Below are 16,206 nucleotides of genomic sequence, written 5' to 3' on the forward strand. Positions count from 1 at the left end.
AAGTAAAAACTGATAAATAATATCATGTTTGTCAAGCCACAGCAACCTCACACAGAAATAGTTAAGTCTAAATTTTCTGGTAAAAAAGTTCTAGGGAGAAAATACCCACTAATTTCTAAGTGGAAGCAAGACCTTGCTATTTTTCTGAGCTTCTTTATGGATAGTTTCTATTGCTATGTCTTCAAGTTCATTGATTTTTTTCTTTTGCAGTATCTAATATGCTGTTAATCTCATCTAGTGTAGTCTTCATTTCAGATACTATATTTTTCATCTCTAGAAGTTCCATTTGGGTTTTAAAAAAATCTACTTCTTTTCTCTTCATTTTCATGTTTCCCTCTATCATCTTGAACATATACAGCATGTTTACAATAGCTGTTTTAAAATCCTTCTTTGCTGATTCCATCATTTCTGGCATTTCTGGAAAGTCTTTTGTATTGTTCTGAACTAGAGAGTCTTCAAATAAATTCAGTTGGCAGAATTCTAAAATTCAGAAACTCATGAAGTCTATTACAAATTTACCCTGAAAACATTCACCCTAAACCTTGCTTCCCAAGGGATCTTTCAGAAACACAACTGTGATACTGTCACTCCTCTGCTTAAAACCTTTCCCTTCCTTTAGAATAAAAACAAAAGGGCCATTAAAGTACCTGACTTCCAGAAACTCTTCCATTATACTCTGCCCTGCTTTCCAACCCCATCTCCTCCCATTCCAGGGGCCACACCTTAGGTTCTAGTCACACCAGGTGTTTGCATTACCCTGATCAGGTCACAATGCCAGCTCCCAATCACTGTTCATGCAGGCCTCTGCGCCCAGACGCTCCCTGTTCCTAGTCTGGCTGGTCATCTTTGGAGATTTAACTCTAGCATCCAGTCTAGTAGGAAGTCTTCCCTAATATCCCTCTCATCTGTACTCAACCCAGGCCTCCATCTTCCTGCAGAATTAGAAAAGTTCTTCTCTGTTACCCCACAGCATTGTGAATATCCATGATTACAGCAAGGCTTATGATTATGACAGTGAAGCTGAAACTATAATTTGGTGTCTGTATCATCCATTTGCCTGAATCTCGAGGCCCTAAACTTCATTTTCTGATCATTTGTATCCCCAGCACCTAGCACAGTGCCTGAGATGGTGCAGACCACATGTAAATGATTGCTGGCTGAATCTGTGATTATAGGAATAAAAAGATGGATAGATGGAGGGAGGGAGGGAGGGAGGAAAAGAGGGACAGAGGAGAAGGAGGAAGGGGAGAAAATCTCAGATGGCTATAATGTCCCTAGTCCAATCACCACGAGAAGAGCCTCATTTCTTTGTATAGCATGGTAGTTAAGATCAAGGGAAATGGAGTCAGACCTAGGTTCAAATCCTGACTTTGCCACTTGCTAAGTATATGCTCTTGGGTAGTTACTTAATTTCCTGATCCTCAATTTCTCTACTGTTAGTATTTATGACTTATAAAGCTGTTATAAGAAATAAAATAATACACTCATAGCACTTGGCATGGAGCATGACACAGTGGGCGCAGTGTGTTTGCGTCAGCCAATTCGTTACCCAGCAGTGTGGTGACTGGCATTTGGGAAATGTTGATGATGGGCAATCTTTCTGTCCAGCTCAATGAACAAAGTATTTGTAATAATTCCCCCCAAACCCTCATCTATCACTTAAATATATTACCAGGTTGAGAACATGTAATTCAGTGAATTTTAATGAATAAAGGTTTGTATACAGTCAGAAGTTTGTCCTAGCAGACATCTGAAGAAAGGCCTCCCTGGCACAGCAAAAAAAGTATTAAGAACTCAAATTGCAAAGTTGTCAGAAATATATAATGTAATGTAATCCGTTTACATACTTTCATGAGCCCATGAAGGCATCAATGTACCAGACTTGACTCATCAGGAAAGGTCTAAATTATGCTACTGTTACTGAACTGCTACTAGTTTTGGTTGCAATAGTAGATGGCTTAGTTACATTATTTAGTAGCAACAGAAATGAACATTTACTGAGCACATACCATGTTTTCTCATTTTATTTTCATAACTACCCTATTAGGAAGTTTTAATCCTCATTTTACACACAAGAAAACGGGAGTACCTGGGGCTGAAGTAATTCATCCAAAATCACCCTGATGGTAAGTGTTAACACCAGAATTCAAACCCAGACTACGGCTTTGGAGCCCATACTCTTAACCACTATGTTATAATCTGATTAAGAAGGCAGAGGAAAATGTTAACACATTTTAAAGAGCTGCTATGAAAAACTACTAAAATTAAGACAACTTGATGTTGAATGAGATAAACCCTCAACTATCTACAAAACCCACCAGGTTTCCCAAGGGCTGTGGATAGCTGAGGTGACATTGGAATGAAGTGGATCCATAGTGAATTCCATTGTATGGTTATACCACGTCTTCGTATACTCTAGAGCGGCACTTTCCAACATGTGGCTACTAGGCACTTGAAATGTTACCCCTGGTAACCACCATTGTAATCTCTGTTTCTATGAGTATGGCTTTCTTACATTCCACATATAAGTGATATAATACAGTATTTGTAGAGGAAATGGGGCTTTATGTAAAGAGCAGGTGCGTGACTCCCATCTCAAGTTCATGACAAGGTAAAATCTCAATGAATTTTATTTTTCTCTCATTTATAAATGGGTGTTACTCGACAGATATTATTTCACTCTTTACTCTGATGGAGAAATATAAATTAAGGAATGCTTTAAAAAATCTTACAGGTCCAAAATAGACCCACAAAAATATAATTGATTAATCTTTGACAAAGGAGCAAAGGCAACTCAGTGAAGGATAATTTGTTCAACTGAATATTTACATGCAAAAAATAAAATAAAATCTAGACACACCTTACACCTTTCACAAAAATTAACTCAAAATGGATCATAGACCTAAATGTAAAGCACAAAATTATATAAGTTCTAGAAGATAACCTAGGTAACCTTGGGTTTGGTGACAATTGTTTAGATACAACATCAACACCACAATAAATCAAAGAAAAAACTGATAAGATGGAGTTTATTAACATTAAAAACCACTCTGCAAAAGATGCTCTTAAAAGACTGAAAAGATAAGCTACAGATTTGGAGAAAATCTTCACAAAACACGTATCTGATAAATATACAAAGAATTCTGAAAACTAAGAAAACAACCTGATTAAAAATAGGCAAAAGACCTGAACAGATAGCTCACTAAAGAAGACAAACAGATGTCAAGCACAGGGAAAGATGTTCAACCTCACCTCATTAGGGAATTGCAAGTTAAAACAACAATGAGATACCACTGCACACTTATTAGAATAGCTAAAATCCAAAACATTTACAAAACCAAATGCTGGTGAGGATGTGGAGCAAGATACATTCTCATGCACTGCTGATGGAACTGTCAAATGGTGTAGCTATTCTGGAAGACAGTTTGGCAGTTTCTTAGAAAGCTAAACATAGGCTTACCATACAACCCAGCAATTGCACTCCTCAAGTATTTGACTAAATGAATTGAAAACTTATGTCCACACAAAAACTGTGTATCAATGTTGACAGCAGCTTTATTAATAATTCTCACAAATTGGAAGCAACCAACCTGTCCTTAGGAAAAGGAAAAACAAACTGGTATATCCAAACAATGCAATATTATTATTCAGCAATACAAAGAAATGAGCTATCAAGCCACAAAAAGACATGAAGGGACCTTAAGTGCACATTGCTAAATGAAAGAACCCAGTCTGAAAAGGCTACAGATAGTATGATTCTAACTAGCTGAAATTCTGGAAAATGCAAAACTAGAGACAGTAAAAAGATAAGTGGTTGGTTGCCAGCGGTAAGGGGGTCAGGGTAAACAGATGGAGCATAGTGCATTTTTAGGGCAGGGAAATCATTCTGTGATGTATAATACCATCTTTAGAACTGTACAATACAAAGACTATACCCAAATGTAAACAACTGACTTTAGTTAATAAGAATGTATCAATGTTGGTTCATTGGATGTAACAAATGTACCACACTATTACAAAAATATTAATTAATAAGGGAAAATGAGAGGCAGAAAGGAGGTACGAGTTGTGATTAAACAACACGGTGATTGCGTAAATTGAAAAAAGAAATTATTACAGTAATAGACACATTGCCATTGATGCCCCTCAAAATACTCCCCCCCTTGCTTTGAACACACTTATCCCACCGTCCTTGCCACTTTCTGAAGCAGTTCTGGAAGTCCTTTTTTGTGAGTGTCTTTAATTGTGCTGTTGTGGTTGCCTTGATATCCTGAATCGATTCAAAACATTTACCTTTCATGGTCATTTTGACTTTGGGGAAGAGCCAAAAGTGGCACGGTGCCAGATCCAGTGAATAAGATGGATGAGGCCACACCGTAATGTTTTTGACAGAAATTGCCGTACAACATAAGTGATGTGTGACATGGAACGTTGTCATGATGGAGGATGATTTACGGCACACTTTAAAACACACCTTCTCTCAACCGTAGCTCACACCCGAATGACTGCACCAAACAAGTTGAAACCTGTCACACACTGTTACTAAGGTTCGATGGCTGCTTCCTGTATTGAAGATCCCTGCCTTCCATTGGATGGCACTTGGCAGCAGCATTCACCGTATCTTGTGATCACAACGGAAAGGCTCGTGTCACACATTGCTTCTGTCAAATAAAAACATTACAGGGACGATTGGATGGCTCAGTTGGTTAAAGCACGAGCTCCCAAAAACAAGGTTGCTGGTTCAATCCCCACATGGGATGGTGGGTTGCGCCCCCTGCAACTAAAGACTGACAACGGCAACTGGCCTTGGAGCTGAGCTGCGCCCTCCACAACTAGATTGAAGAACGACTTGGAGCTGATGGGCCCTAGAGAAACACACTGTTCCCCAATAAAAAAATTAAAAAAAAAAAAAACACACCAAAAAACAAAACATTACAGTGTGTCCTCATCCACCTTATTTACTGGATCTGACACCGTGCGACTTTTGGCTCCTCCCCAAAGTCAAAATGACCATGAAAGGTAAACATTTTGAATCGATTCTGGACATGGAGGCAGCCACAACAGTGCAACTAAAGACACTCACAAATGAGGACTTCCAAAACTGCTTCAGAAAGTGGCAAGAACAATGGGGTAACTGTGTTAGAAGCAAAGGGGAATATTTTGAAGGGGATTAATGGCAGTGTGTCTTTTATTCTAAAAAATTTGTTATTTAAACGTTCACCATATCTTTTGGTCACACTTCGTATGTGGGCACACTATACTTTCTGTAAACCTAAAACTACTCTAGAAAGTAAATTAAAAATGTTTTAAAATCTTGTAAGTAACTGGCCTCAGAATTAAAAATTGAAATAGAAAACAAAAAATGCATAAAAAACAAAGCTTAAAATAAGTTCACTGACATGAACCCAACATATCAATGGTAATAATAAATATTAGTACGATAAACTTCCTCACTAAAAAACAGTGACTTAGACTGGGTCAAAAAAGAAAAAGCTCACAAAATTATTCATCATATCTATAACAAAAAGGTGAAGGTACAGGCTGAACAAAAAGATACATCAAACTAGTACAAAGAATGGGGGGGAAAAGCTAATATTACTGAAATAGAGCAAAGAAAAAGTGGGACACAAGACATAAAAAGAATAGGACTGTTTTATTTTGAAAAAAATTACAGCTCACAATAAAGATATGAAATGCATGAATCTTTTTGTGCACTGAAATATATGAAGTGTAAACTGTTGAAATCTCAGGAGAAATTGACAAAAACACCCAAGAAAATGGAAACTTTAATCCATTGCTCTTAATCATCTCTAGATGAAATAGTAAAAACAATTTAGGAATATAATTGTAATTAAAGATGTTGATTTAATAAGTATATATTGAATTATATAACCTATACAGAATAATTTTTTTCCAGAATCCATGGAATATTTATAAAAATTTACTGTATGGTAAGCTGCCAAAATATAAATAAATCTCTAAGCAGAAAGTTTATAGGCCACATTTTCTGATCAAAATTCAATAAACATGAATCTATATAACAAAATCTAAATTAAAAAATTCAACTACCTAGAGATTGAAATGACTTCAGTTACTTTCTTCCAAACAGATTCAGTTTCCCCTAAACTCAGTGCATTGAAATAAGCTGGAAATAAGCTTAAACACCACATTCCAATCTTGCTCAAGAGTTAACAAGTGTAAAAGTAAAGGAAGCCAAGAACTCCAGCTAAATTCTCTATTCCTTCCCTGGGGCCAACGCCTACTCCCATAAACAGTTTTCAAGGAACCAAGATTGAAGAACAATACTCCTAAATAAATGGTTTTCATGACAAACCAAAATGAAATTGAAGGAAAGGTCTCCCATGCATCTAGCAATTTGGCCCCCGTGAGTGAAGAACTATTCCATGGGGCCAACTGGAAAAGATCAAACAAGGAATATTCCAACACTTAAGTGAAAACAAACTAGAAAGAAAATACCTTGCACTACACTGCCTGATAGGAAGAGATCCCAGGGATTTACTTTATAGATCCTTATACCAAACGGAACTGAGAAATCCATTGTCACGTTAAGAACAGTAAAATATTTCAAAAGATCATGGTCTATTTAGATTCAATGTAATTTTGTAATTCCTAGACTTACAGAGCAACTATTAAAAAAATGTCAGGGCCAGCCCAGTGGCTTGGGTAGTTGGAGCGCCGTGCTCCTCCTAATGCAGAGGTTACCGGTTCGATTCCCACATGGGCGAGTGAACTGCACCCTCTACAGCTAAGATTGTGAACAATGGCTTTCCCTGGAGCTGCGCTGCCGTGAGCAGCCGACGCCAGAGGTCGGCGCGAGCTACCACGGGCTACTGGGCTACTGTGCATGAACTGCTGTGAGAGGCTGACGGGTGACCGACTGCCTCAGCTGGGGGAGAGTGCAAGGCTCAAAATACCAGCCAGGGAGCTGTGTCCTACACAACTAGACTGAGAAACAATGGCTTGAACCAGAGTGGAGGATTGGGGGAGGCGGAAGAGGGAAGAAAAAAATGTCAACATGCTAGATAGATATACTCCAGGAATGTAAATCTCAGTAAGATGTACTCAGCTTCAGAGGCTTACAAACTAGTACAAGAAATAATCTCTATTTTGAGGGTTAAGAATTGCTAATCAAATTGGTTGAATCTTCCTTCTCCTTACTAATTTTGGGTCCGCTTCATTTACCAGTTTCTGACAGGAATGTTGCTAGATGCATAGTCAGAATTATTATATTCTGTTGGTGGGCTATTCCCTTACATTATGTATTTAAACTAAATAGCCCTACAGACATGTTTTTGCCTTAAATTCTACTGTTTGACGCAGTGCCACTGGCCCAAACCCTCCTGCAACCTCTATCCCCCTGGCCAGGTGCAGCTGAAGACTTACCCATGGGAAAGAAGGCAGAATGGTTGCCTGTCGGCTTTGGGACTGGGAAGGAAAGAAAGAAGGGTCATGTGGCAAGCAAAAGTTTTTAATTTTGATGCAGTCTATTTTATCTTCTTTTTTCTCTTATGGGTTATGCTTTTAGTGTCATGTATAAGAACTCTTCATGAAGCCCTTGGTCCCAAAGATTTTTCTCCCCCGTTTTCTACTAAAAGTTTTACGATTTTACATGGAAGTCACAATCCATTCTGAATTAATTTTATACAAGGTATGAGGTTTAAGGTGCAGTTGATTTTTTTTGGCTTATGAATGTCCAATTGCTCCAGCCCCATTTATTAAAAAAGGCTCTCCTTCCTTCATTTAATTTGTATGTGTTTTTAATACAAAGACTTGCTCATATCTATTTTCAATTCTGGGAAATTCTCTGGCACTATCTCTTCAAATATTGTTTCTCTGCTATTCCCTCCATTCTCTAATTCACACATGGGAGGTTTTCAATCTTTCCTCCATGTCTCTTACTCATCTTTCCTTCTTTATATCTCTTTATCTCTTTGTGTTACATCCTAGGTGAAATTTATTAGTACCATCTATCAACTCATTCTCTCTTTAACTGTGCCTAGTCTAGAATTTATCCCATATTTATTTTATTTTATTTTATTGGGAAAAGGGAACAGGACTTTATTGGGGAACAGTGTGTACTTCCAGGACTTTTTTCCAAGTCAAGTTGTTGTCCTTTCAATCTTAGTTGTGGAGGGTACTTACTGTTCAGCTTCAAGTTGTTGTCCCTTCAGTCTTAGTTGTGGAGGGCGCAGCTCAGCTCCAGGTCTAGTTGCCATTGCTAGTTGCAGGGGGCGCAGCCCACCATCCCTTGCGGGAGTTGAACCGACAACCTTGTGGTTGAGAGGACGCACTCCAACCAACCGAGCCATCCGGGAGCTCAGAGGCAGCTCAGCTCAAGGTGCCGTGTTCAATCTTAGTTGCAGGGGGCGCTGCCCACCATCCCTTGCGGGACTCGAGGAATTGAACTGGCAACCTTGTGGTTGAGAGCCCACTAGCCCGTGTGGGAATCGAACTGGCAGCCTTCGGAGTTAGGAGCATGGAGCTATAACTGGCTGAGCCACCGGGCCGGCCCCCCATACTTTTTTTTTTTAACTTTAATAACTGCATTTTATATTACCAGTACTTTTAATTGGTTCTTTTCTAAACTCACCTCTTGATTCTCATCTGCTCAGTTTTGTTTCACAATTTCCTAAAAGTTTACCATGGATGTTAATTATTCCTTCATCTCTGATAATTTCAAACATACTTATTTGAAGTTAATTTTCAGGTTGCTTTATTATATTTTGTTGGGAGTGAATTCTGATTATTATCTTTCTTAGTACTAGTTATACTCGTTTACTTTGAAATTGAGTTTGCTACCCTGTTTTCCTGAAAATAAAATCTATAAGACCCAGTATTATTTTACTATAAAACTGTGAATAATATAATGTAATAACATAATATAATGTAATATAATACCCGGTCTTATATAACTTTTTGCTCCAAAAGGTGCATTAGAGCTGATTGTCTGGCTAGGTCTTATTTTGGGGGGAACACGGTAGCTTTTCTTCAATAGAAATGCTGTATCTCTTTTTCTTTCTGCCCCTCCCTTCCTCTCTCACCGTTCCTATCTAGTGCTTTTATAGATACTGCTACCATCTTCCATCCTTATCCAAGCAGAGGCCTCTCTAGTCTAGAACCAGGTCTTATTGTGGCTGCTCAGGGTCCCTATTCTTTGGTGACACGGGCTATCATAAAACCAGTCATTTCGTGGTCAGGTCCTGGTCGTACTGCTGTCTCCATTCCCCTGCCATTCCAGAAACACAACTTTAAAGAAGTCACAGACCTAGGCAGCTTTGTTGTTCCTTTTCATAGCTGGGACAGGCCCATCCGAGCTCCTAGGTTTCAGCAGACAGACTTCCTTTGGTCCCCATCCAGGCATGAAGTTCCTCTGGTCCCCAGAGTCTCAAGCAGTATTTCCCTCTCCTTTCTGACATCACGGTATACTCAGAAAATAACAGTATGTGTATGGCACATGCATAGAGAAATGGGACTGTTCTCTGCCCTGAAATACTGGCTGGGGGCTCTGACCATCCAGGCCCTGAAGCGTGAGGAAAATCAGTATTTTACATACTAGTAAACTCACAGAATGTTTACACACTAGTAAACTCACTAAAAGAATTGACTCTTCACACACTCTGCCTACTTCTGTACTTGGTTCTACTTCCCGTCAACAAGGATCTTTATCTAGTTATTAAAGTACAAGTACGTCAATAACATATTTTATTTATCATTACTATGTATTTGGAACAGAATATAGAATTTAAAGGATGAATTCATAACCAGAAGTCCATGCTTTTCCCTCTGTTTAGAAAATCCTCCTCTCAACCCATCTGCATCACATTTTCTTACTTCTCCTTCAGGTTTCAGTTTAGCTGTCACTTAATCAAGGTTGCTTTTCATGACTCCACTCTCACCACCAAAAATGGGGTCAGATCTTCTCAGAACCCGATTTTACTGCTAATGTACAGCATTAGTATTGCCTATTGATCTTAGACAGTAAGTTCCTTAATGGCATGACTGCCTTTTTCACTTCTGTATTTCCAGATAGAGCACAGGGCCCTGTAATAAATATTTTCATAGCACCTAGAGTTCCATGGTAGGGAGTAGAGTGTAATAGTGAAGAGCTAAGCCTCTGCAGTCGGAGGTTCTACCACTTACTGTGTGATTTAGGGAAGTCACTTAGACTCTGCAAGCTTTAGTTTCCCCACCTGTAAAGTGTGTCACAGTTCACTCCTGTCTCTGTGACTAGCTGCGTAACCCTGGGCCAATTCTTTTACCCCGATCCAGGCTTTAGTTCCTGCGCTAAGTAGTCTTTTAAGGATTAACTCAGACAACCTACATCAAGTCACTAGCACTCGTCCTGTTTTCTCGCTTCCACTTCACCCTGAAAAGGAACAACCATAGCTCCGCCTTCAGAAGAGGTGCTGGCCCAGCCCTTTGCTGAGCCTAGGTGGCATTTTGGTAAAAAACGCTTTCTATTGCCACAAGAGCAATAAACATTGTCTTTATATCCACAATTTATTCAGGTAAAGTGAAGGGCAATGTCAATAAGAACTCGAAAGAATAACTGTCAAGTGCAAATTTAACATATCTAAAGAAAAACAAAACAGCCTGGACCATTCTAACCCTGACAATGTGAGAAGAGAGAGTCTGCGTGAGAATGTATTCCCAAAATGAAGGCATCCACTACATTTTGCTGATTCTCAAACATTACTGCTGGGAAGAGCACATTCAACTAGAAGAGGATGCTGCCAGGTAAGAAATGTCAGCCTGGGAGAACGAATGCAGCAAAGCACTTGTAAGTTCAAGTTATGACACACATGCACATAGACTCTACTTTCAAGCACTACATTTTTAAAATAATTGTTTAATGAGGAATAGAGCCTAGTGATTGAAAGAAAGTTTGAGCCATTGACTGATAACAAAGAAAACTTAATTCAGATGAAAGGAAATAATGCAAAAACCTTGGCATCGAACAGACCAGGAACCAAATCCTGACTCTGCCGTCTCCCAGTGGTGTAACCTTCAGCAAGTCACAGCTCTCTGACCCGTGAGTTTCTTCCCAGGCAGAATGAGAATCATAAAGCTCAGCTCACAGGGAGCTGGGAGAATTCAAGGAGAAATCAGGTACAAAATGCCCAGCATGGTGCCCCCTCATGGGAGGTGCTCAATAAACATTAGTTCTCTCCCGCTAACTCCCAGGCCACATTTATCAGCGAGCACCACAAGCACCGCAAAAGGGTTTGAAAACTGCTAAAATGCATTTCCTCATGCCTGGATTCACAAAGCTATCGGGTGTATTTACAAGCAGATTCTTGGAGATACACAGGCCCTGGTGAGAAATCTGCCCTGATCAGGGTGGACGGCTGGTTCCCAGGCCAATGCCTAGAAAGACCGACTGGGCCCAGGGACAGCCTGAAACCAGAGCAGTCAGAGAGGAAGGATTACTTGAGCTTCGGCTCCCGTCCTTCGCTTGTGTACTGCCAACAGATGAGCCCGATCAGGTCCTGCACCCTGGCGCTGGCCATTGTCACCACGGTCATTGGCAGCAGTCTGTCCTGGCTCGAGTGCAGGGGGAGGTAGACGTCGATCTTCTTCGTTGCTGTTGTGCCTACATGACCCTGTGGACAGAGCACAATGCATGAGGGTGGAGCACAGTCACGGTCATGCAGATCCTAGGGGGCCACAATGACTGCTCTCGGGGGCTTGTGTGCAGCACAGCCATTTACATCATTTTGGCACAGACCTGCTTATGAGCCTGGAATGGTCCCAAAGTGGAAACACTGTCTATTTTTAAGGGTTTTTTTTTTCCTTTAATTTTCATTTTCTAATGGCCTAATGCATCCACTTCTGCCAGCAGTAAGGTAAATGAGCACTACAATTAAAACAAACAAATTAAAGTGGTCACAGACCTGATATTTAGTGTCAGGAGACTTGCTTTGCTCCTTATTCAGTGTGACCTTGGAAAAGTCACCATTAGACCTTGGCATCAGCTACCCTCCCTGAAAACTGCTGTCTCACTCCTTGAGACCTTGGGAAAAGCTGCACTGGAAGCTGCCATTCTCTGAGGAAGAATTTCAACCTGCAGCACTGGAACCAAGGGCTTGCCTTCTCAGAGACTACGGGGAACAAATTCTATTATGCAGTACACCTGTTTCCTTCAGTCATCGGCACTGAAGTTCAAGGGTCCCGGTCTTCCATTACTGCTTTAACCACCATACCACACTGCTCTGTTTATCCCCAATCCCTCCCACACAGCTAGCCTTCCTCGCTCCTGAACCTTCCACTGCCTTCTGGAACGCCTGCACTAATCAGCAAACTTCCATAAATCATCATTTCTTTCTAGAAAAATTCCCTGCACCTTTCTGCCTTAATGGAAGCCTGCTGGTCATTAAGGACATTGCTTCCTCTGCTGTCCATAACAATGTTTTGCTTTTTCCTTTTTAACCCCTAATCCTCAAGGCTAGAAGGTGGAGTAGGTATTTCTGTCTCCACGATTTTCAAACTATTACTTCTCCTTTCTTGCAAAAACCCCTGTTCCTTTGAGACCCAAGTACACCACCTTCTCCTCCTCATTTGTTTCTTTTATTCATCAACCTTCCAAGCATTTTCCTTGCTCACTGAAGGCTTGATTGAGCTCTTTGCTCATAGTCTTCTTTTGCACCCCAACTCCTGTCATCCTTTTTGGCCATTTCATCCAAAAGAATAATCCATCCAATACCCAAGTGTCTCAATGCCGAGGCCATGTCATCCCAATGCCTCCCCATCTATTCCACCTCAGTCATTTACTGCAGTGGGTACACCAGATATCTACATCAACTCCAAAATCTCAAATCAGAACATCCACTCATGGGATATACTTTAAAATACTTTTCAACTCATTTTTTTCAAGTTGTCCCTCAAATTCTTCAACCTACAATCTACTGACCACCACCTTTTAAGCATATACCAGTCCCCCTTATTTCCCAACACCACTGTCCAGATTACATGATCCATCCTTATAATCATCCTATGCAAATATAGCTTTAACGCTCTTCCTCCATTGGACTCAACTGGCAGAACCCCAATCTGGGATGAACCCAGTGCTTTTCATTTCCCAGCTAAACATCACTGGAGAAAAATCATGTAACTACACAGACTGATTTTACTTTAAATTCATGATGATAAACCTCAGACAGACACTTCCCACTACATAGCAAGCCTATTACATTTCCTGGTCCATCCTGCACCCACCAAAGACCCTAGTACACACTTTTGCTTCTCTCCTCAAACTTCCCATGAGCCCTCATGGACCTTCAGCTCCTGGCTTCACTCATGCAACTGCCAAAAGATGGGAAATTTTCATTTTCATTAAGAAAGTAAGAACTCTCAGAAAGGAACTCTCATTATCCCATCATTAAATTCACAAACTTATCTGGATTTAACCACCTTTTTTCCCTCTTCCTCCCCCCACCCTTAACTGGAGTGCCACTCATTTCAGCCACTCATTTCATTAAAGGTCAATCTCTCCACTTGTGATCTGACCCCTGCCTACCTCTCCCACATCATCTACTGCCATTTTCACCACCTGCTCATCGTGCTCCAGCTACACTGACCTTCTAGAAGTACTGTGAATATGAGTGTGTGTACCTTGTCTGCTTCCCCCACTTTGAAGACCATAGAAGGTGCTATTCACTGTATCTAGAAGGCCCTTTCTCATGATCTTTGTGTGGCCTTGGCAGGTTCTTTTTCTTTCTTTCTTTTTTTTTTTTTAAAGATTTTATTGGGGAAGGGAACAGGACTTTATTGGGGAACAGTGTGTACTTCCAGGACTTTTTTCCAAGTCAAGTTGTTGTCCTTTCACTCTTAGTTGTGGAGGGCGCAGGGTCCAGTTGCCATTGTTAGTTGCAGGGGGCACGGCCCACCATCCCTTGCAGGAGTCGAACCGGCAACCTTGTGGTTGAGAGGACGCACTCCAACCAACTGAGCCATCCGGGAGCTCAGCGGCAGCTCAGCTCAAGGTGCTGTGTTCAATCTTAGTTGCAGGGGGCGGAGCTCACCATCCCTTGCAGGACTCGAGGAATTGAACTGGCAACCTTGTGGTTGAGAGCCCACTGGCCCATGTAGGAATCGAACTGGCAGCCTTCGGAGTTAGGAGCACGGAGCTCTAACCGCCTGAGCCACCGGGCCGGCCCCCTTGGGCAGGTCCTTAATCTCTCTGTTCTTCTACTTCCTCATATGTAAAATGATGATGATAGGACGTACGTACCTACCGTGTTTCCCGAAAATGAGACCTAGCCGGACAATCAGCCCTAATGCGTCTTTTGGAGCAAAAGTTATTATAAGACCCTATGTTATGTTGTGTTGTGTTGTGATGTTATGTTATGTTATACCAGGTCTTACAGTAAAATAAGACCGGGTCTTCTATTAAGTTTTGCTCCAAAAGACGCATAAGAGCTGATTGTCCGGCTAGGTCTTATTTTCGGGGAAACACGGCATAAGAGGACTCTTATACCGTGAGGATTATCATTACTGTTGTTATGATTCAAGGTTCGGATGATGTGAGACCTTCCCTGATAATCCTATAGGAAGAAGCCCTGTCCAGTTATTCTCATACATATCCTATTCATTTCCTTCATACACTTAACAATTTGATATTATGTATTTATTTAAGTACATCTTTAGTGTATGCCTTCCCCACTAGCCTTGAGCTCTATACTGTCTGCTTTGTTTATTGCTTGATACAAAGTGGCTACTAGTGCTGTACCTGGCACATAGAAGACTCTCCAAAAAAAAAAAAAAGAAAAGAAAAGAAATCTGTTGAACTACAGAATGGATGCATGAATGACTCAAATGCCTATGAGGACACAAGGTAGGAACTCAATAAATGTTAGTTTCCTCCATGGATCCCTTTTGTCCTTCCTCTATGGTCTGTTTCCTGGTGGATGGAGATGGAAGGATTTGCGCCATCAAGTGGTTCTATTTTCAACACTATAATTTTATCATTCTAAGGGGGAAAAAAATCAGAACTAAAGTAAGGAAATACATAAAATCAGTTTTAAAAACATTTTTAGAGAAATTCCACATGTCATTTAACCCAGCATCTAATATTAGATCCACGGATTTTTTTTTTTTACTGAGCCCTGTCTCTGTGTTATAAAGCAAATAATAAAAAAGCAATTCTCCTATACAATGCTGTCTCTCTCATGCATACAACCCTGCACGTGCATACACACATACCCATGCATTTTTTAAGCTTGGAAATAATAATTCCAATGACTAGCAAAGACATCTCTAAACAGCAAGTATTTGACCTTGTCAGGCAGTCAAAGGGTTAAAATTAAAACAAGGGCAATCTTTCTGGAGTGTGTTAATCACCCTTTTATCATTGCTCTCCCTTCTTATTTCTGTTTATTTCTCCTCCTCCTTCAGAAGAACTAGAGCTGAGAGACGATAGGAATCACAATATCTCAAGATACAAAGCTTCAATGAGATGACAAATGTGAATGTGCTTCACAAACTGTAAAGTGCTTTAGAAATGCAGAGCAGTACGCCAGAAAGGGCCTATGTTTTAAAATCAGACACACTTCTACTACTAAAGCCTATTACATGGTCACATGAGACCAAAGATGGATGCTATAAAAGCCCTAATAATAATAGTTATTATTATAACAAGAGCTAATATTTATTTTGAGCTATTAAATAAACTCTGCTAAATGTCTGCCTAAATTATTCAGTTCTCGCAACCACTGTAAGAGGTAGGGTTCTATCATTACCCTCCTATTACGGATGAGAAAACCTAGGCTTATAAGGCTACAGTCATCTGCTCAAGACGCCATAACCAAGGCAGAAGGGCAGAATTCAAACTCGTGTCTGACTCCAAAGCCCCTACTTTCAACATCAATGCCTTCTTTCCCTAAAGTTATTCTAAATGTAATGAATTCCTGCTTTCAAAGGCTTGGAAATCGTCTCCACCTCCCTCTTCTCACAAACAAACCCAAAGTGCTGCCTAAAGCAGCCTCCTGCAGGAGCTGGCTCTGAGGCGCTGGCCAAGGAGAACTGGTAGGAGGTCTGAGACTCCAGAGAACTTTCTACTGCAAACTGACTGAAGGGCACCACTGTTCAGGAATGATACTCCTAGGAATCCCTTTATCCTCTTTATTTCATAGTGAAATGGCAAGTATGGGGAAAACTATGAGAATAAATATGGTAGATACTTATTAA

The 16,206-nt window shown here is 40.4% G+C and overlaps 1 protein-coding gene across 5 annotated transcripts in view; it reads right to left on the minus strand.

The window, feature by feature from the left end:
• The window catches only part of MAPKAP1 (MAPK associated protein 1), a 219,241-nt gene that overhangs the window by 110,523 nt on the left and 92,512 nt on the right, over positions 1–16,206 (minus strand). For all 5 annotated transcript variants that reach the window (XM_033123342.1, XM_033123340.1, XM_033123341.1 and 2 more), the window contains one exon: positions 11,452–11,624. In XM_033123342.1, the coding sequence (XP_032979233.1) occupies positions 11,452–11,624 (173 nt within the window). The remainder of the gene's footprint in view (positions 1–11,451; positions 11,625–16,206) is intronic.

Source organism: Rhinolophus ferrumequinum, chromosome 12 (genome assembly GCF_004115265.2).
Source record: "Rhinolophus ferrumequinum isolate MPI-CBG mRhiFer1 chromosome 12, mRhiFer1_v1.p, whole genome shotgun sequence".
Classification (NCBI taxonomy): Eukaryota; Metazoa; Chordata; class Mammalia; order Chiroptera; family Rhinolophidae; genus Rhinolophus; species Rhinolophus ferrumequinum.